This window comes from Pan paniscus, chromosome 20 (assembly GCF_029289425.2).
Source record: "Pan paniscus chromosome 20, NHGRI_mPanPan1-v2.0_pri, whole genome shotgun sequence".
Taxonomy (NCBI): Eukaryota; Metazoa; Chordata; class Mammalia; order Primates; family Hominidae; genus Pan; species Pan paniscus.
In genome coordinates, this window is record NC_073269.2 from 60,820,418 (window position 1) to 60,840,565 (window position 20,148).

A 20,148-nucleotide genomic window follows, 5' to 3' on the forward strand; every position below is an offset into this window, starting at 1 on the left:
ACCCTATGGTCCTATGTTATTTGTTGAGAAAATATTCTATTCCACCTTAAACTACATGGCAGCCTTTGTCAACTATAAAGGGACTGTGTATCCACAGATGTATTTTAGACACACTTTTCTGTCTAGTGGTTCTCTGTATCCCCTCTCATGAGGATGCTGCATTTTATATAAACTTACAGAACCCCTTAAAATTTGGTAACCTCAGTCCTCTGATTTGTTATTATAGGTTATTTAGTTTGCTTTCTTTTTTTTTTCTTGAGACACACTCTTCCTCTGTCACCCAAGCTGGAGTTCAGTGGCTCAAGCTCAGCTCACTGCAACCTCCGCCTCCCAGGTTCAAGCAGTTCTCGTGCCTCTGGTTTAGTACTAGAAACTCAAGCAGGAAAATTAGAAAGGCTTTTTGTCACAATTACTCTGATAATGTTAATAATACCTCTTAGATATTTTGCACATTACACATGAAGAAGAGTTTGAATCTCAGATAAAAACAAAAATGCACCAAAAGTCTTTAATGTAAGCACAGAATTCAATCATCTCGTGTATGAGAGGTTGGATGCGAGACGTCTTTTGAGTATGGTCACAGTGAATGATGCAAGGTGGCAATTGTAGTCACAACAATTTCCAGGAAGCCATGTTCCGTTCTTGAGCGAGCACCCACTGGGCCTCATGCAAGGTAGAAAAAGCCTGCATACGTCACCCTCCCATGATGTGGTCAGCATGTAAACTGCATGGGCAGGGCACCAAATAACATCCTGTGCGCTGCTGAGCTGAGCTGGGGCGCGGCCGCCTGTCTGCACCGGCAGCACCATGTCGCTCATGGTCGTCAGCATGGCGTGTGTTGGTGAGTCCTGGAAGGGAATAGAGGGATGGAGAGTGGGGATGGAGATCTCGGCCTAGAGGTAAAGATATGGGACTGGAGTGGAGATATGGGCCTGGAGTGGAGATATGGGCCTGGAGTGGACATATGGGCCTGGAGGTGTAGATATGGGCCTGGAGTGGAGATATGGGCCTGGAGTGGAGATATGGGCCTGGAGGTGTAGATATGGGCCTGGAGTGGAGATATGGGCCTGGAGTGGAGATATGGGCCTGGAGTGGAGATATGGGCCTGGAGGGGAGATATGGGCCTGGAGGGGAGATCTGGGCCTGGAGTGGAGATATGGGCCTGGAGAGGAGATCTGGGTCTGATGTGGAGATATGGGCCTGGAGTGGAGATATGGGCCTGGAGGGGAGATCTGGGCCTGGAGTGGAGACAAGGGCCTGGAGTGGAGATATGGGCCTGGAGTGGAGATATGGGACTGGAATGGAGATATGGGCCTGGAGTGGAGATATGGGTCTGGAGGTGGAGATACGGGCCTGGAGTGGAGATATGGGCCTGATGTGGAGGTCTGGGCCAGGAAGTGTTGATCTGGGCCTAGAGCCTGGGTCTCTCCACAGCTGAGAGCTCTGTTCTTGGCAGCAGGTAGCAGGGAGGCTAAGTTTACCTTCAGCCCAGTAAGGGCCTGGCTGCCAAGACACACACCACAGTGGGGGCAGCAGGGTGCCCTGGTTTGCCTGCAGATGGATCGTCCATCATGATCTTTCTTTCCAGGGTTCTTCTTGCTGCAGGGGGCCTGGCCACTCATGGGTGAGTCCTTCCCCAAACCTTAGGGTGTCATCTCCCCACATAAGAGGATTTTCCTGAAACAGGAGGGAAGTCCTGTCAGGGAGTCTCTCATAAACTAGGAAGAGGGGACCCTCGGATACTCAGACCACATTTCTGACCTCGCCCTCCCTGGCCTTTCTTTCCCTTTCCTGAGTCAATCTCTGTGAAGACTGGGGTGAGTCTGCGGTGCTCCAAGCTGGGTGTGCAGGGAGGAAGTGGTATCAGCAGCAGAGAAAGAGAGGGAAGCAGTGCTAGGAACAGCAGGTCCTCTGAGGACAAAGGTGTAACTCACACCCTCCAGCGTTTCCGTGACGGTAGGGGCTGCAGTGTGGCTGTGGTCTTTCTACAAGAAGAGGTGGGGAAACCACAGCCATGGCCCTGACATTCCAAATCTTCTGATGGGGGCTCAGTTCATGAATTGGCTGATATTCCATTCACATAGGACATGCCCTCCATGCTGTGTCTACTTTGTGTTGTTTTATGTAAGTAATTTTGAAACATTAAAATCAAGTAAGAGTCACTTATTCAGCACTTGCTCAAAGTTCTCAGCTGACACTTGTTGTAGGGAGATGCCATGTCTATGCGGGATGGGTCCTTCCTGTAGCCCTGGGCACCCAGGTGTGGTAGGAGCCTTAGAAAGTGGAAATGAGAGAATCTTCTGAGCACAGGGAGTGAGGGGCGGCTCCACATCCTCCTCTCTAAGGCGGCGCCTCCTTCTCCCCCAGGGGGTCAGGACAAGCCCTTCCTGTCTGCCCGGCCCAGTGCTGTGGTGCCTCGAGGAGGACACGTGGCTCTTCAGTGTCACTATCGTCGTGGGTTTAACAATTTCATGCTGTACAAAGAAGACAGAATCCATGTTCCCATCTTCCACGGCAGAATATTCCAGGAGAGCTTCATCATGGGCCCTGTGACCCCAGCACATGCAGGGACCTACAGATGTCAGGGTTCACGCCCACACTCCCCCACTAGGTGGTCGGCACCCAGCAACCCCGTGGTGATCATGGTCACAGGTCAGAGGCTTTCTGTCTGGGCTTCTCACTGTCCCACCTCCTGAATCCCAGTGCTTCCGGTGGGGGTGTCCATCAGGGTCCCATCACCCAGGCCCCATCTGTATCTGGGGTCAAGGGGGATTGAATACAGGGAAATGGGAGCTGTGGTGGAAGGAATAACTGTCGCCAATGATGGCTACATTGTAATCCCTGGAGCCTGTCACTATTTATGTTACAGGACAGGGGACTGAAGGGGAAGATGGAACTCAGGTTGTTGATGAGTTGACCTTGAGATGGGGAGACAGCCTGGACTGTCCCGCTGGGCTCAGTATAATCACAAGGGTCCACATGAGAGGAGAAGGAAGAGGGGAGTGGGGATTAGAGCAGTGTAGTGGGAGGGAGACGCTATCAGCCACTGCGGGCTTTGAAGGTGGAGGAAGGCCACTAGTCACAGAATGCAGGTGGCCTCTAAGGGCTGGAGAAGTCAAGAGAACTGATTCGCTGATTCTCCAGAGGGAACGCAGACCTGTAGATGCCTTGATTTCAGCACAGGGAGAACTGGATCCAATTTCTGTCCCCAGAAGTGGAAGGGGTCAGTGTGTTCTCTCCTGCTGCCATGTTTGTGATAATTTTCTGCAGCAGCAACAGGAAACCGACACAGGAACCCAGGTCAAGGACAAGCTAGGAAACCAAACAAGGATAGCCAGGTGTGGTGGTGGGCGCAAGTAATTCAACGACTGGGGAGGTTGAGGCAAGAGAATCACTTGAACCAGGGAGGCAGAGGTTTCAGTGAGCCAAGACAACACCACTACACTCCAGCCTGGGTGAAAAAGTGACTGTCTCAAAAATAAATTCATTAATCAATTAATTAAAGAAACCAAACAAGGAGAAGGTTGGCTACCCTGGGATCAGCAAGGGTGGGATGCTGATGCCACCACCAGGCTCCATCCACATAGGAAGGGGTTGATGCTCCTGGAACCAGCACCAGGGGCCACCCTATGGAAGCTGGGGCCATGGAGAAGGCACACACATGGCAGGAGAGGCTCACAATCCCCATCAGGAACAGGGTGTGTGGACACTGATGTCTGCCTTACTGATGAGTTGATACCTCTGCCAGAGACTCCTATTTGATCAAAAGAGATTGATTCAGGCTGCTGAGAGCCTGGACATGCAGCCTGTCCTCTTCCACCCCCACATAGACAGCAGGAAAGAGATTAGTGGGAAACAGATACAACAGCCCAAGAGATGAGGCTCTCTTCACAGTGGGAAGGGAGTCAGGGGCTACTGGAGACAGAGGGACAGAGAAGAGGGAGGAAGACAGATGGAGGCACCTGCACCAGGGGATATGGGCACAGAAAAGACATGGAGACGCAGAGAGGGAGGAGAGAGACAGACCTCGGGGAGGGGAACCCTCACTCATTCCAGGTGCCATGGATGGGATGATAAAGAGAGATGCCTTCTAAACTCACAACTTCTCTTTCTAGGAAACCACAGAAAACCTTCCCTCCTGGCCCACCCAGGTCCCCTGGTGAAGTCAGGAGAGACAGTCATCCTGCAATGTTGGTCAGATATCATGTTTGAGCACTTCCTTCTGCACAGAGAGGGGATCTCTGAGGACCCCTCACGCCTCATTGGACAAATCCATGATGGGGTCTCCAAGGCCAACTTCTCCATCGGTCCCATGATGCCTGTCCTTGCAGGAACCTACAGATGCTACGGTTCTGTTCCTCACTCCCCCTATCAGTTGTCAGCTCCCAGTGACCCCCTGGACATCGTGATCACAGGTGAGAGTGTCCAGACATTCTTCTCATTGTCATTGGGACACAGAGTGAATGATCCAGGACTTGGAATCCCCAGGTGGTCATGAGGAAGCTAAGCGTGGGATTCTTATGGAGAGAGACTGACTCGGTGAGGTCTGTACCAACAGAGACAGGGAAACAGGAGACATAAGTACAGACCAGGTGTCATAACAGAGGACAGACACAGGGGCCATACGGGGAAGTAGAAAAGAGAGAAAGAGGTAAAGGAGACACTCAGACAGACAGACATGTGCCAGAGAGCAGTGTCCTTCCATGCTGACTTTGCTCAGAGACCTGGCACAGGTTAGAATTTTCATTTCTGTTTTATCTCCACAAAGTGTTTCTACGAGGAGAACCCAAGGACACCCATATTTCTGACCTGAGTTGGGCCCTGTGGCCTCAGGCCTTGTGGCATCTACAGATGCCGTGTTTATTCTGACACCTCTGCCTTCCATGCAGTGGAGCCATAATTGTCCCAGGATATCATGGCCCCAGAACACCAACCCCTATATACTCTGTGTACTTGGGGTCCCCAGACTAGATTCAGAGGCTCATATTCCAAATAATCCTACATATAATAGGATTACTGAGAGACACAGAGAGAAATCAGGGACGTCAAAAAGCAAAGGCATAAACACACAGAGAATGAGCCAGAAGAAGGGGATTGAGAGACTCACAGACACAAAAAAAGAAAGAAAAGAGGGCAGAGGAGTGGAGAGAATGCTGGAAGGGAGGAGAGAAAAGCCCCAAAATCAGAACCCTGAGGGAGGGGCACAAAGACAGAGAAAGATAAAGATGTGGGGATGGATTGCAGAGATTCCAAATAGAATGAGAGAGACTGAGAGGCAGAGAAAAGGAGATGGAGAGAGACAGATGATAGATGGATAGATAGATACAGATAAATGATAAATAGGTAGATGATAGATAATGGATAGGTTATAGATACATAGATGATGATTGATAGATGATACATAGAGATGATGATGATGATGATGAAGATAGATAGATAGATGACACATAGATAGATATATAGATACATAGATGATACATAGATAGAGACAGAGAGGCAGACAGATAGAGAGGTAATAGAGAGAGAGATAGATGATACATAGATATAGATAATACATAGATAGAGACAGAGAGGCAGACAGATAGAGAGGTAATAGAGAGAGAGAGAGATGATACATAGATATAGATAATACATAGATAGAGACAGAGAGGCAGACAGATAGAGAGGTAATAGAGAGAGAGATAGATGATACATAGATATAGATAATACATAGGTGATTGATGGATAGATAGATAGACAATTGATAGAGAGATAGATAAATGATACATAGATACAGATGACAGATAATTTGTAGATAGACACAAAATAGATAGATGATAGATGATAGATAGATAATAGATAGAAATATGCAGAAAGTTATGAACAAGACAGAAAGTGAGAGACTCAGATTATAGAAAAAGGAAGATCAAGTCAACCAGTCCAAGGAGGGTCAGAGAGAATAAAACAATCCAAAAAGGGAAAGCATACCTAGGGGTGGGGAAGTGAGGTCAGAGACCTAGAGAGACAGAGAAGGTGGAAAGAGGAAATAGACATGAAGAGACATGGGGTGGAGGGTGAGAGAGAGAGAGAGCATTAGGTCATAGAGCAGGGGAGTGAGTTCTCAGCTCAGGTGGGAGGGGAGCTGTGACAAGGAAGATCCTCCCTGAGGAAACTGCCTCTTCTCCTTCCAGGTCTATATGAGAAACCTTCTCTCTCAGCCCAGCCGGGCCCCACTGTTCAGGCAGGAGAGAACGTGACCTTGTCCTGCAGCTCCCGGAGCTCCTATGACATGTACCATCTATTCAGGGAGGGGGAGGCCCATGAACGTGAACTTAGGCTCCCTGCAGTGCGCAGCGTCAATGGAACACTCCAGGCCGACTTCCCTCTGGGCCCTGCCACCCATGGAGGGACCTACAGATGCTTCGGCTCTTTCCCTCACTCTCCCTACGAGTGGTCAAACTCGAGTGACCCACTGCTTGTTTCTGTCACAGGTGAGAAAAGCCCATGGCTGTCCCATGTCCTATGATCCTAGAGCCTTAGCTGAGGAGCTTCCTGCCGATAATGGAGAGAAGCATGGACAGATGCAGAGAGAAGACGCAGCATGAGTGTGAGGGAAGGATCAGGGCGCAGGATGGCAGACACGGCACCTCCAAACCCTCCTACACGGCCTGCATGGAGGCCTCCGATCAGGGCTCCAGGCACCCAGGCAGATGGAGAAAGCAGTCAGGACAGACCCAGAGAAGGGGAGACTGGGCTCAGTTTGGGGAGATCAGAGGTTCCCTCAGTCCCTCAACCTTACCCATTTCCCAGAAGCCCATCGTGGCCTCTCACCCACACAGAGAGATGTCATCACCAGCAACCCCTACACTCTTTTCTTTTCATTTTCAAAAATATTTATTGAGGTTAAATGTAACTATATAATTTACCACCTTTACCATTTTTTAAAGTAAAATCTAGTGGTCATAAATACCTTTATATGCTGGGTGTGGTGGTTCACGGTTGTAATCTCGGCGCTTTGAGAGGCCAAGAAAGGTAGATCATTTAAGATCAGGGACTCGAGATCAGCCTGGCCAACATGCGGAAAATTCATCTTTACTAAACAGAAAAGAAAAATTAGCCAAGCATGCTGGCATGCACCTGTAGTCCTAGCTACCTGGGAGGCTGAGGCAGGAGAAGCACTTAAACCCAGGAGGCAGAGGTTGCACTGAGCCGAGATCATGCCACTGCACTGCAGCCCGGGAGACAGAGAGAGACTCTGTTTCTAAATAAACAAATACATCTATATTCTTTTTTTTGTTACCCTCCACCCTTCCCTTCCTGGCCTCTAGTATCCACCATTCTATTCTCTACCTTCATGAGATCCACCTTTTATCTCCTGCATGTGGGTGAGAAATGGGAATCTTTGTAATGACCTCCAGTTCCATCCATGTGGCTGCAAATGACAGGATGTTATTGTTTCTATGGATGAGTAGTCTCCACTCTGTGTATGTACTACAGTTCTCTATCCATTCATCCACTGATGGGCAGGTAGGTTGACTCCACATCTTGGCTACTGTGAACAGTGCTGGAACAGTCATATGAGTGCAGATATCACTTCGATACACTGATGTCCTTTCCTTTGGATATAAACCCAGTAGTGAAATTGCTGGATACTATGAAAGTTCTCTTTTTTTTTTTTTTTTTTTCTTTTTTGAGAAAGAGTTTCCCTCCTTAGTCCAAGCTGGAGTCAAAGTGGTGAGATCTTGGCTCATTGCAACCTCTGCCTCCTAGGTTCAAACGATTGTCCTGACTCAGCCTCCCTAGTAGCTGTGATTACAGGTGCACGCCACCATGCCTGGCTAATTTTTGTATTTTTTTAGCACAGACGGGATATCCCAGTTTTGGGCAGGCTGCTCTCAAACTCCTGACCTCAAGTGAGGTGCCTGCCTTGGTTTCCCAAAGTGCTGAAATTACAGGCATAAGCCACTATGCCCAGCCTCCTTTTAGTTTTTTAAAGAATTTCCATACTTTTCTCCACAATAGTTGTACTAATTTACATTCCTACCAACAGGGTACCAGGGTTCTCCTTTCTCTACCATCTTGCCAGCATTTGTTTTGCCTGTCTTGCCGATAAAAGCCATTTTACTTTACTTTATTTTATTTATTTATTTATGTTGAGATGGAGTTTCACTCATAGTCGCCCAGGCTGGAGTGCAATGGTGTGATCTCGGCTCACTGCAACCTCCGCCTCCCGCGTTCAAGTGATTCTCCTGCCTCAGCCTCCCAAGTAGCTGGGATTACAGGCATGTGCCACCACGCCCGGCTAATTTTTGTATGTTTAGTAGAGAGGGAGTTTCTCCATGTTGGTCAGGCTGGTCTCCCGACCTCAGGTGATCCACCCACCTCCGCCTCCCAAAGTGCTGGGATTATAGGCGTGAGCCACCAGCCTAAAAGGCATTTTAATGGGATGAGATGAAAACTCATCGCGATTGTAATTTGCATTTCTCTGATGATGAGTGATGCCGAGCACTTTTTCATATACGTGATCGCCATTTCTATGTTTTGTTCGTGGAGAAATATCTCCTCATGTCTTCTGCTCATTTTTTAATTAAATTGTTTTATTGAGTTGTTTTAGCTTCTTATATTTCCAGTTATTAATCCCGTCTCAGATGAACAGTTTGCAAATATTTGCTCCTATTTTGTGGGTTGTCTCTTCACTTTCTTGGTTTCTCTTTTGTGGTGTAGAAGTTGCTTGGTTTGATGTAATCCTAATGGTCTATTTTTTGCTTTGATTACTTGTGTTTTGAAGGTTTTAAACAAAATGTCTTTCCTCAGACAAAGGTCTTCCCCATTATTTTCTTCTACATGTTTCATAGGTTCAGGCCTTAGACTCATGTTTTTAATCCACTTTCATTTGATTTTTGTGTATGGTGACAGGTATAGATGCAGTTTTATTCCTCTGCATGTGGATATCCAGTTTTCCCCACACCATTTATTGAAAAGACTGTCCTTTCCTGATTGTAAGTTCTTGGCACCTTTGTCAAAGTCCATTGGATGGGCTGGGCATGGTGGCTAACACCTGCAATTCCAGCACTTTGGGAGGCCGAGGCAGGTGGATCACCTGAGGCCAGGAGTTCAAGATCAGCCTGACCAACATGGTGAAACATCGTCTCTACTAAAAATACAAAAATTAGCTGAGCATGGTGATCAGTGCCTGTAATACCACTACTCGAGAGTTTGAGGCAAGAGAATCTCTTGAATCCAGGAGGTGGAGGTTGCATTGAGCTGAGATTGCACCTCTGCACTCCAGCCTGCATGACAGAGCAAGATTCCATCACACACACACACACAAAAAAGCCATTGGATGTAAATGCATGGATTATATCTGTGTTCTGCATTCTGCTCCATTTTTTATCTGCCTTTCTTTATGCCAATGTCATGCTGTTTTGCTTACTACAGCTCTGTAACATATTTCTAAGTCAGGTAGTGTGATGCTCCTGTTTTCTCTTTATACCTTCAAGTCTCAAGACAATGGGCATCACACACAAAAATTATGGAGAAGAGGATCCCAAGATTCCCAGGGTCCAACATTAGATAACAGAGTGTTGGCCATGAACCAACCTCAAAGATTTCCATTGAGTAGAGGACAAGCACCCTCATTTCCTCACATCTCTCCTATCCCGTGTTCTAGGAAACCCTTCAAGTAGTTGGCCTTCACCCACAGAACCAAGCTCCAAATCTGGTGAGCAAAGGACCCCTCTTATCTCTGCTTTTGGAAACCTGGGGAGGTGGAAGCCTTGGATGCAAGCGTTGGCTCAAACCTCCCAGCTCTGTGAATGAGGGCCTGTCTTCCACCATCTCTGAACTCCAGACACTCCAACAGTGAAAGGGATCTGGGGCCACCAAAGGGCTCAGTGAAGTCTCTTACTCTTTAATTTTCTGCAGCTGAGACCTCCTACAAGCTAGAAGAATAAGTGCAAATCTGACATCCTTCTCAGGAAAAATGCAGTGTTTTTTCTGCCTGCATTCCTAACTGCAGGATAAATTCCCGGGGGCTTGAGAGAGGGAAGGGAAGGGAACATCTGATGAGGGTGGGTGTTTTAGAGAAGTTCCACTTGCCAAAGAATGAATTACTTTTGGTCATGAGGCAACCCTGGCTGACTCAGCAGAGCAAGAGCCTTGCCGCAACAGAGAACAGAGCTCACGCATGCACACTTTGACTCACTGACTCATTCAACCACGGCCCCATGCTCAGGCTGTGCAGTGTGGAATCTTTTCCTATTGTTGCCATAACAAATTTCCACAAGATTCGTGGGTGAAAACAAAATGGTTATTTAATTATCTTACAGTGCTGTAGCTCAAGGCATGAAGTGCATCTCACTGGGCTAAAATCAAGGTGACAGCAAGGCTGCCTTCCCTCTGAGGGTTCCAGGCAAGAATCTGCTTCTCACTTGTCCCTGCTTCTAAAGGCTCCCAGTTCCTTGACTCCTGGTCTCCTTCCTCCTTCCTCAAAGCCCACAAAGTCTGGTCACATCTCACATGGCATCACTCAGACCCTTCTTCCTTACCACACCTCTTTCTCTGAATGCTGCTCTCCCTTCTTCCTTATCTTTTGAAAACTTGGGGATTCTATTGGGTTCACCAAGATGAAAATCCATCATAATCTCCCGGAAATCATCCAGGATACCCTTGTTTTAAGTTCAGCTGATTAGCAACCGTAATTCCATCTGCAATCTTCATTCCTCCTTCCATGTAAAATAACATATTCACAAGCTATGGAGGCTAGGACAGGGACATTTTGGGGTGGGACAGCATTCTCCTGCCTTCCACAAACAGTGAACAAGATGCATTTGGCCTCTGCTCTTGGGACACTGATATTGCAGATGGTTAAATGGGAGGGCAGAAAATGAATGCACAAGTGGACCAATAAATGAATGATCCATTGGGAAGCATTTGTGCATGAAATCTATTTTTTGTTTGTTCGTTTGTTTATAGAGACAGAGTCTCCCTCTGTCTTCCAGGCTACAGTGCAGTGTCACAATCTTGGCTCACTGCAACCTGTGTCTCTTTGATTGAAGTGATTCCCCTGCCTCAGCCTCTCGAGTAGCTGGGATTACAGGCAACTGCCACCATGCCCGGCTAACTCTTTTTCTATATTTTTTGTAGAGAGGATGTTTCACCATGTTGGCCAAGCTTGTCTGAAACTCCCAACCTCAAGTGATCCAACCGCCTCAGCATCCCAAAGTACTGGGATTACAGGCGTGAGCCACTGTGCCCAGCCAGAATTCAAAATCAATAATAGATAATGCTGAGTGTATGATTTTGGGTGACAGAGAAGGTCTCACTAAACAGATATTTGTGACATTAATGAAAAACACGGATTGAACCCTTGGAAGATTGGTGGAAGGATTTTCCACACACAGCTGTCAACCGTGAAGGCACAAAGGTGAAAACAATGTTATGTGGAAGGAAGACGCTCTGCCTGATACGCTGGGAATGAGATGGGGAGAATGACAAGACGACTGTGGAGAGACGGAGAGCACACTGGGTACACAGGAAACTAAGGAGGAACAAGGGGTGTGTGTTTTATATTCACAGCCATTGGATTCACCTCAGGGTAACCAGGAATCCCTACATGATTAATAGTGACTGACATGAAAATAAGGGAGGCCCAGGCACATAACTGGAATCTAGGAGACTGTGGAAAAGGCAATTCCTGCCCCACTGGTGAAATGTGGTGCTGATTTAGACCCTAAGTCGATGAAGCAGATGGATATAAGATAAGCTTGTGAGGTGGAATCATTGGCTGGAAAGGCTTGCTGGGTATGATTTTCCTAGTTGTTTAATCCTCGCTTAATTAATTTCTTTCTGAGATTTATTCATCCTACACAGAAATCAATACCTGGCAAGCAGTGACAGATATATGAGGGGTCGTGGAAATAAAGGGACCTATTATAGCATAGTATACAAGTCTGTGAACGGTGGCTCACGCCTGTAACCCAGCACTGCAGGAGGCCAAGGCGGGTGGATTCCATGAAGTCAGGAGTTCCAGACCAGCCTGGCCAACATGGTGAAACCCTATCTCTACGAAAAATACAAAAATTAGCCAAGCATGCTGGTGCATTCCTGTAATCCCAGTTCCTACTCTGGAGGATGAAGCAGGAGAATGACTTCAACCCAGGAGGTGGAGGTTGCAGTGAGTGGAGATTGCATCACTGCACTCCAGCCTGGGTGACACAAGGAGACTCCATCTCAAAAAATAAAAATAAGAAATGCATAAATATAATATAACACACATGAATGACAAAGGCACCTGAATTGCAATCATCATTTTTCTATTTCGCTATAATTACTTCTTTGATCCTTTATCTTATCCGTTAGGCAATCAGCCTAAAACCTCTTCCCTATTTGGCTTTCTGTGAGCATGAGATCATATAGAAAATGTGAAAGCTCGCTGAATCCTCCAGCACAGATCCTGGAATAGAGAAAGTGCTCTGGTCATCACAAAAAAACATGCCCTCTCACCCAAATCCCCCACCTCACCCCTACTTCCAATCACCTGTGGAGATTCAGATAGACCATGGGGAGGTAAACATTAATACTCCTTGGAGTGAGTCCAGATTTTGGAATCAGAGATCAGTGCCAGCACTAGCTCCTGCTCCCCTTTCCTACTAATTCACAGGAGGACAGGTGGTATTGAAGCAATAGATGGCCGAGGGTGTGGTCCTTCCCCCAGCCTCTCGGGTAGAACAGCAGCCTAACATGTGTCTCCCGAGATCACAAAGAGTAGCACGTTTCACACGGGCTTCAACAGTATTTCCTGGACGTTCAACATAAGAGAATTCTACTTCGCTTTTTTTAATCTTGATTTCAATTTTGTTTCCTTTTCTTGGAGAATGCAAGTTGTTTGACTCAAGAAAGCTGTGGATGTAGAAATCCTAAAGCACATTCGCTGTGTATCAATCCCAGTGCAGTCTTCCCAGAGAAGACTCTAAACACCTCCTGGACTGCACCTGGGCCTATGCCAATTCCTGTCACTCACCGTCACTTCAGGGAGACAGAACACACAGAGAACACATTACACAGGCAGGTTCATTACTAACAGATAAGCAGCGAGTGACAACAGAAACCTACATTTCAATGTGAGCCAGTCCCTCAAGGCTCAGAAAAGCTGCTCAGGACATATGGATTCACCTCATTTGCAGTGTAGCTGGGGGAAGCCAGAAAGCAGCCCAGCCTGGGTTTTGTATCCTGGAGCCACAGGAAACACTCAGCTAAATCACTGCATGACGTCCTCCTCCAGGAAGAACAGGAAGACAGCCCAGGCTGTTCTGGGACGTTCCTCCTGATCTCAGGACGTTGCTGTCTTAGTCCATTTTTGTTGCTCTAAAGGAACACTTGAGTCTGGGTAACTTCTAAAGAAAAGAGATTGGTTTGCCTCACCGTTCTGCAGGCTGTACTGGAAGCACGGCACCGGCACCTATTTCTCGTGGTGGCCTCAGGCTGCTCCCACTCTGACAGAAGGGAAGGAGGGTCTGTCTGTGCAGAGACCACAGAGATCACACATCAAGAGAGGGAGCAAGGGGAGGGGGAGCAATGGAGCTTCCAAGCTCTTTTTAACAACCAGCTCTCCAGGAACAAATAGAGGGGGAACTTGCTAACCCCGTCTCCTTGGGACAGCATTGATCTGTTCATGATGGATCCACCTCCATGACCCAAACACCTCTGAAGAGGCCCAACCTCCCACACTGGGGGGTAAATTTCAATGTGAGGTTTGAAGGGGTTAAACATCTCAACTAAAGTAGTTGTATCCTCAGCACATTCTGTGGTTACTATGAGAGCTATAATTGAGAAAGCAGGAGAAAGCTGGGTCTCCCGCCATCTGGGTGCTTGTCCTAAAGAGGTGTTTAATGTGGTTACCTGTCAATCAAAAAATGTGAGACAATTCATAAAGAGGAACTGCTATGATTAGCTTCTTATTGGTGTCTCGTCTTCTTCCAGGTAACCCCGGACACCTGCATGTTCTGATTGGGACCTCAGTGGTCATCATCCTCTTCCTCCTCCTCCTCTTCTTTCTCCTTCATCGCTGCTGCTCCAACAAAAAAAGTAAGTCTCACGAAGCAGAGGCCAGAGAGCTCAGGGCCATGTGGGGAAACAGGATGGGAACACTCAGGTGTGTGTTCCTCACCGGCAGGATGGTCCCTGGCCCAAGGCAGCAGCCACAGAGGCAGGACTTTCTAGAGAGAGCACCAGACACCCTGCCCCTGCCTTCAGCTCACAGACCATTGCCTGATTCTCAACTGTATCCTCACGTCCCCTGCAGCCACTCACATCCAGAAGAAGGTTCCATGACAGGCAGAAAGTGGGAGACAGATCAATGGGATGGGAACTCAGAGCTATTCATGGGATGGGTCCTTGAGCTCAGAGAGATAGAATGTCTGAGTCTGCTGTTGGCAACTGAGGGACCTCAGGCACCTATGGCCTCCCCCTGTATGTTGGTATCTGCTTATGAAATGAGGACCCGGAAGTGCCCTCCGAGCTGTTTTGTTGACTTCTGTCTCCTACAGATGCTGCTGTAATGGACCAAGAGCCTGCAGGGAACAGAATAGTGAAGAGGGAGGTAGGTGCTCCTTGGCCCAGCCTCGTGGCTAGTCTTATTCCCAAAGAGTCCTGGAAAACGTGAGCACCCTCCCTCACTCAGCATTTCCCTCTCTCCAGGATTCTGATGAACAAGACCCTCAGGAGGTGACATATGCACAGTTGAATCACTGCGTTTTCACACAGAGAAAAATCACTCGCCTTTCTCAGAGGCCCAAGACACCCCCAACAGACACCAGCGTGTACACGGAACTTCCAAATGCTGAGCCCAGATCCAATGTTGTCTCCTGCCCATGAGCACCACAGTCAGGCCTTGAGGGGATCTTCTAGGGAGACAACAGCCCTGTCTCTAAACTGGGTTGCCAGCTCCCATGTACCAGCAGCTGGAATCTGAAGGCGTCAGTCTGCATCTTAGGGCATCGCTCTTCCTCACACCACAAATCTGAACGTGCCTCTGTCTTGCTTACAAATGTCTAAGGTCCCCACTGCCTGCTGCAGAGAAAACACACTCCTTTGCTTAGCCCACAATTCTCCATTTCACTTGACCCCTGCCCACCTCTCCAACCTAACTGGCTTACTTCCTAGTCTACTTGAGACTGCGATCACACTGAGGAACTCACAATTCCAAACATACAAGAGGCCCCCTCTTGACATGGCACTTACCCACGTACTGTTCCACCTACCCTCATGCTGTTTCACCTTTCTTCGGACTATTTTCCAGCCTTCTGTCAGCAGTGAAACTTATAAAATTTTTTGTGATTTCAATGTAGCTCTCTCCTCTTCAAATAAACATGTCTGCCCTCATGCTTTAGGTAATGTGACACTGTACTCACTGAAAGAAACCGCTGTTATCATTACCATGTCCATATAACCCCATCTGTTCTCTACTGCGTTCTCACCCCTGGACTCTGAGCTTCTGGAAGCAGGGTGGAGCCTCATTTGTCTCTGGGACTCCTATTTCCATCCAAAGATGCAGTACATAGGAGGTTCCAAGGATCGTGAATCAGATCAGCAAGTGATATTCTTACTCTCTGCAGACCTGGAAAACTGGCAGAGTCATTCCAAGATGAAACATTTGCAGAGTCATAGGCCTTGTTAGTCTCATCTCCACGGGGACACATATCAACACATCACATTTCATACTATAAATATACAGTCGCTCCTCCATATCTGTGGGGTTTACAGGTGTTTATTGAACCAAGTATAAATCAAAAATATTCAGAGAAAATATCCACAAAATTTCAAAAAGCATAACTGTGTTGAACGGACACAAATGAAGTTGTGTGTAGGCTGTATCAGGAATTATAAGTAATCTAGAGATGATTTCATGTATACAGGAGGATGTGCATAGGTTATTTGCAAACGCTGTGCCATTTCGTATAAGAGGCTTGAGCATCTACAGATTTTGGTATCTGAGTGGAGATCTCGAAACCAATCACCCACGAATAGTGAAGGGTGACCGTATACGACTTTTATTTCTCAAATTTAAATATAAATCATAAAAAATGTACAACAACTAGATAAAAACTAAGAAGTGTTTTTATAGTGTGAGAATAAGTTTAGATTTATTCTTTCCTACATGTAACCCTTTGGTTTAATATTATTTATCGAGAAGACATTCTATGCCACCTTAAACCACACGGCAGCCTTTGTCAACTAAAAAGGGACTGTGTGTACACGGATGTGTATTTTAGACACTGTTTCTGCTAAAGGGCTCCCTGTCTCCACACTCTTGAGGATGCTGCACTTTATGAAGCCTCATAGAACCCTTTAAATTTAGTAGCCAGAGCCCTCTAATTTGTTATTATAGGCTACTTGCTATTTTTTTTTTCTGGAGGCAGAGTCTTGCTCTGTCGCCCAGGCTGGACTGCAGTGGCGCAATCTCAGCTCACTGCAACCTCCGCCTCCCAGGTTCAAGCGATTCTCGTGCCTCAGCCTCTTGGGTAGCTGGCGTTACAGGTGCCTGACACCAGGCACAGCTAATTTTTGGATTTTTAGCAGAGACACGGTTTCACTGTGTTGGCCAGGCTGCTCTCAATCTCCTCATCTCAGTTCATCCGCCCACCTTGGCTTCCCAACGTGCTGGGAGAAACTTGATTTTCTATAGCATTATGTTACTGGATATTTCTGTAAAATTTAAAATGAGGGAGGGAGAGAGACAGAGAGAGATCAAACTCCAGAGTTGGGACTCTGGAATCTTGGGTCATGAGACAAATTTTAGATAAAACTACAAAAATCCAGAGTTTACATGTGTGGTTTTTGCTGATAACATACAATTCTAAGATTGTAAATAATTGCATAATCCTTCCCTGGGAATTTAAATCATTTTAACTGGTTCTGCTGTAATACTAGAAATACAAGCATGAACAATTCTAATGGTTTATTAGTCACAATGACTCTGAAAACATTAATAATACCTATTAGATATTTTGCATATTACACAGGAAGAAGAGTTTGAATCTCAGATAAAAACAATAAAAATACATGAAAAGTCTTTCACGTTAGCACAGATTTTAGTCATCTCGTGTTCCAGAGGTTGGATCTGAGACGTGTTTTGAGTTGGTCATAGTGAAGGACACTAGGTGTCAATTCTAGTGAGAACAATTTCCAGGAAGCCGTGTTCCGCTCTTGAGCGAGCACCCACTGGGCCTCATGCAAGGTAGAAACAGCCTGCGTACGTCACCCTCCCATGATGTGGTCAACATGTAAACTGCATGGGCAGAGCGCCAAATAACATCCTGTGTGCTGCTGAGCTGAGCTGGGGCGCGGCCGCCTATCTGCACCGGCAGCACCATGTCGCTCATGGTCGTCAGCATGGCGTGTGTTGGTGAGTCCTGGAAGGGAATAGAGGGAGGGAGTGCGGGGATGGAGATCTGGGCCCAGAGGTGGATATCTGGGCCTGGAGTGGAAATATGGGCCTAGGATGGAGATATGGGCCTGGGTGTGGAGATATGGGCCTAGAGTGGAGATATGGGCTTGGGGTGGAGATCTGGGCCTGGGGTGGAGATATGGGCCTGGAGGTGGAGTTACTGGCCTTCAGTAGAGATATGGGCCTGGTGTGGAGATACAGGCCTGGATTGGAGATATGGGCCTAGGGTGGAGATCTGAGCCTGGAGTGGAGACATGGGCCTGGATTGGAGATATGGGCTTACGGTGGAGATCTTGGCCTGGATTGGCGATATGGGCCTGGATTGGCGATATGGGCCTAGGGTGGAAATATCGGCCTGGAGTGGAGATATGGGCCTGGAGTGGAGATATAGGTCTAGGGTGGAAATATTGGCCTGGAGTGGAGATATGGGCTTGTGGTGGGGATATGGGCTTGTGGTGGGGATCTGGGCTTGGAGGCTGGGTCTCTGCACAGACAACAGCCCTGTTCTTGGGTGCAGGTAGGCACTGAGGGTGAGTTTAACTTCAGTCCAGGAAGGGCCTGGCTACCAAGACTCACAGCCCAGTGGGGGCAGCAAGGGAGGGCTGGTTTGCCTGCAGATGGATCGTCCATCATGATCTTTCTTTCCAGGGTTCTTCTTGCTGCGGGGTGCCTGGCCACATGAGGGTGAGTCCTTCTCCAAACCTTCGGGTGTCATCTCCCCACATAAGAGGATTTTCCTGAAACAGGAGGGAAGTCCTGTCAGGGAGCCTCTCATAAACTAGGAAGAGGGGACCCTGGGGTGCTCGGCCCACAGTTCCGACCTCGCCTCCCTGGCCTTTCATTCCCTTGGCAGAGTCAAGTTCTGTGGGGACCAGGGTTAGACTGGGGTGCTCAAAGCTGGGGTGCGTGGTGGGGAAGTGGTAGGAACAGCAGATCCTCTGAGGACAAAGGTGTTACTCACACACTCCAGTGTTTCCATGACGGTAGGTGCGGCAGTGTGGCTGCTGTCACTCCACCAGAAGAGGTGGGAAACCACAGCCATGGCCCTGACATTCCAAATCCTCTGATGGGGGCTCAGTTTTTTATTTTCATTCAGGCATCTGCTGATATTCCATTCTCAAAGGACATGCCCTCCACCTCATGTCTACCTTGTGTTGTTTTATGTGAGTAATCTTACAGTATTAAAATCTAGTAGGAGTCTCTTACTCAGCACTTGTTTATAGTTCTCAGCTGAGGCTTTTGTTGTAGGGAGACACCTTGTGTTTGCGGGATGGGTCCTTCCTTTAGCCCTGGGCACCAAGGTGTGATAGCAGCCATAGAAACATGGAAAGCGAGGAGAATCTTCAGAGCACAGGGAGGGAGGGGCGGCTCCACATCCTCCTCTCTAAGGCAGTGCCTCCTTCTCCCCAAGGTGGTCAGGACAAGCCCTTGCTGTCTGCCTGGCCCAGCCCTGTGGTGCCTCCAGGACATGTGATTCTTCGGTGTCATTCTTATCTTGGGTTTAACAACTTCAGTGTGTACAAGGAAGATGGGGTGCCTGGCACTGAGCTCTACAACAGAATATTCTGGAAGAGCCTTTTCATGGGCCCTGTGACCCCAGCACACACAGGGACGTACAGATGTCGGGGTTCACACCCACACTCCCCCAGTGGGTGGTCGGCACCCAGCAACCCCCTGGTGATCATGGTTACAGGTCAGAGGGCTCCTGTCTGGGATGCTCCTTGTCCCACCTCCTCAATCCCAGAGCTTCTGGTGGGGGTGTCCTTGAGGGTCCCATCACCCAGGCCCTGACTATATTTGGGGTAAAGGGGGATTGAATGCAGGGAAATGGGTGCTGTGGTGGGAAGAATAATTGTCCCCAGTGATGATGACATTCTAATCCCTGGAACCTGTGACTATTTATGTTATAGGGGAAGGGACTGAAAGGGGAAGATGGAGCTCAGGTTGTTGATGAGTTGGCTTTGAGATGGGGAGACAGCCTGGACTGTCCCACTGGGCTCAGTATAATCACAGGGGTCCACATGAAAGGAGGAGGAAGAGGGCAATGGGGATTAGAGCAGCGTAATGGGAGTCTCCATCAGCTTTGAAGGTGGAGGAAGGCCATGAGCCATGAATGCAGGTGGCCTATAGAGGCTGGAAAAGTCAAGGAACTGATTCTCCTGAGTCTCCAGAGGGAATGAAGCCCTGCAGATGCCTTGATTTTGGCCCGGGAAAAATAGAGTCCGATTTCTGTCTCCATAAGTGGAAGAAATCAGTGTGCTCTCTCCTGCTGCCATGCTTCTGATTATTTTCTACAGCAAAAACAGGAAACCAACACTGGAACCCAGGTCAAGGACAAATTAAGAAACGACACAAGGATAGCCAGGCGTGGTGGCAGACGCATGTAATCTTAGGGACTCGGGAGGCTGAGGGCAGAAGAATCACTTGAACCCAGGAGACAGAGGTTGCAGTGAGCCGAGACCACACCACTTTACTCCAGCCTGGACGAAGAATTGAGACTCTGTCTCCAAAATTAATTAATTAATTAAAGAAACCAAACAAGGGGAAGGTTGGCTACTCTGAGATCAGCAAGGGTGGGATGATGATGCCACCACCAGGCTCCATCCACATAGGGAGGGGTTGATACTCCTCAAACCAGCACCAGGAGCCAGCCTATGGAAGCTGGCACCATGGAGAAGGCACAAGCATGGCAAGAGTGGCTCCCAGTCCCCACCAGGAACAGG

The 20,148-nt window shown here is 47.9% G+C and overlaps 2 protein-coding genes across 8 annotated transcripts in view; both read left to right on the plus strand.

The window, feature by feature from the left end:
* Positions 1-744: 744 nt before the first annotated feature.
* LOC134728424 (killer cell immunoglobulin-like receptor 3DL2) lies at positions 745-15,360 on the plus strand. 7 transcript variants are annotated; one of them, XM_063599645.1, is made up of 9 exons: positions 745-841; positions 1,589-1,624; positions 2,368-2,652; positions 4,116-4,415; positions 6,171-6,470; positions 9,650-9,700; positions 13,960-14,064; positions 14,526-14,578; positions 14,677-15,360. In XM_063599645.1, the coding sequence occupies exons 1-9, from the start codon at positions 808-810 to the stop codon at positions 14,851-14,853; spliced, it is 1,341 nt and encodes a 446-aa protein (XP_063455715.1). In that variant the 5' UTR covers positions 745-807; the 3' UTR covers positions 14,854-15,360. The 7 variants fall into 7 exon arrangements, with proteins under 7 accessions (XP_063455715.1, XP_063455717.1, XP_063455719.1 ...); XM_063599647.1 differs by having other exon boundaries at positions 808-841; positions 4,332-4,415; positions 14,677-14,853; XM_063599649.1 differs by having other exon boundaries at positions 808-841; positions 4,383-4,415; positions 14,677-14,853.
* Positions 15,361-17,349: 1,989 nt separating this feature from the next.
* LOC134729568 (putative killer cell immunoglobulin-like receptor like protein KIR3DP1) overlaps positions 17,350-20,148 on the plus strand; it is a 32,100-nt gene continuing 29,301 nt past the window's right edge. Inside the window, 3 exon segments of the mRNA XM_063599658.1 lie at positions 17,350-17,383; positions 18,074-18,109; positions 18,837-19,118. Coding sequence (XP_063455728.1) covers positions 17,350-17,383; positions 18,074-18,109; positions 18,837-19,118 — 352 coding nt within the window.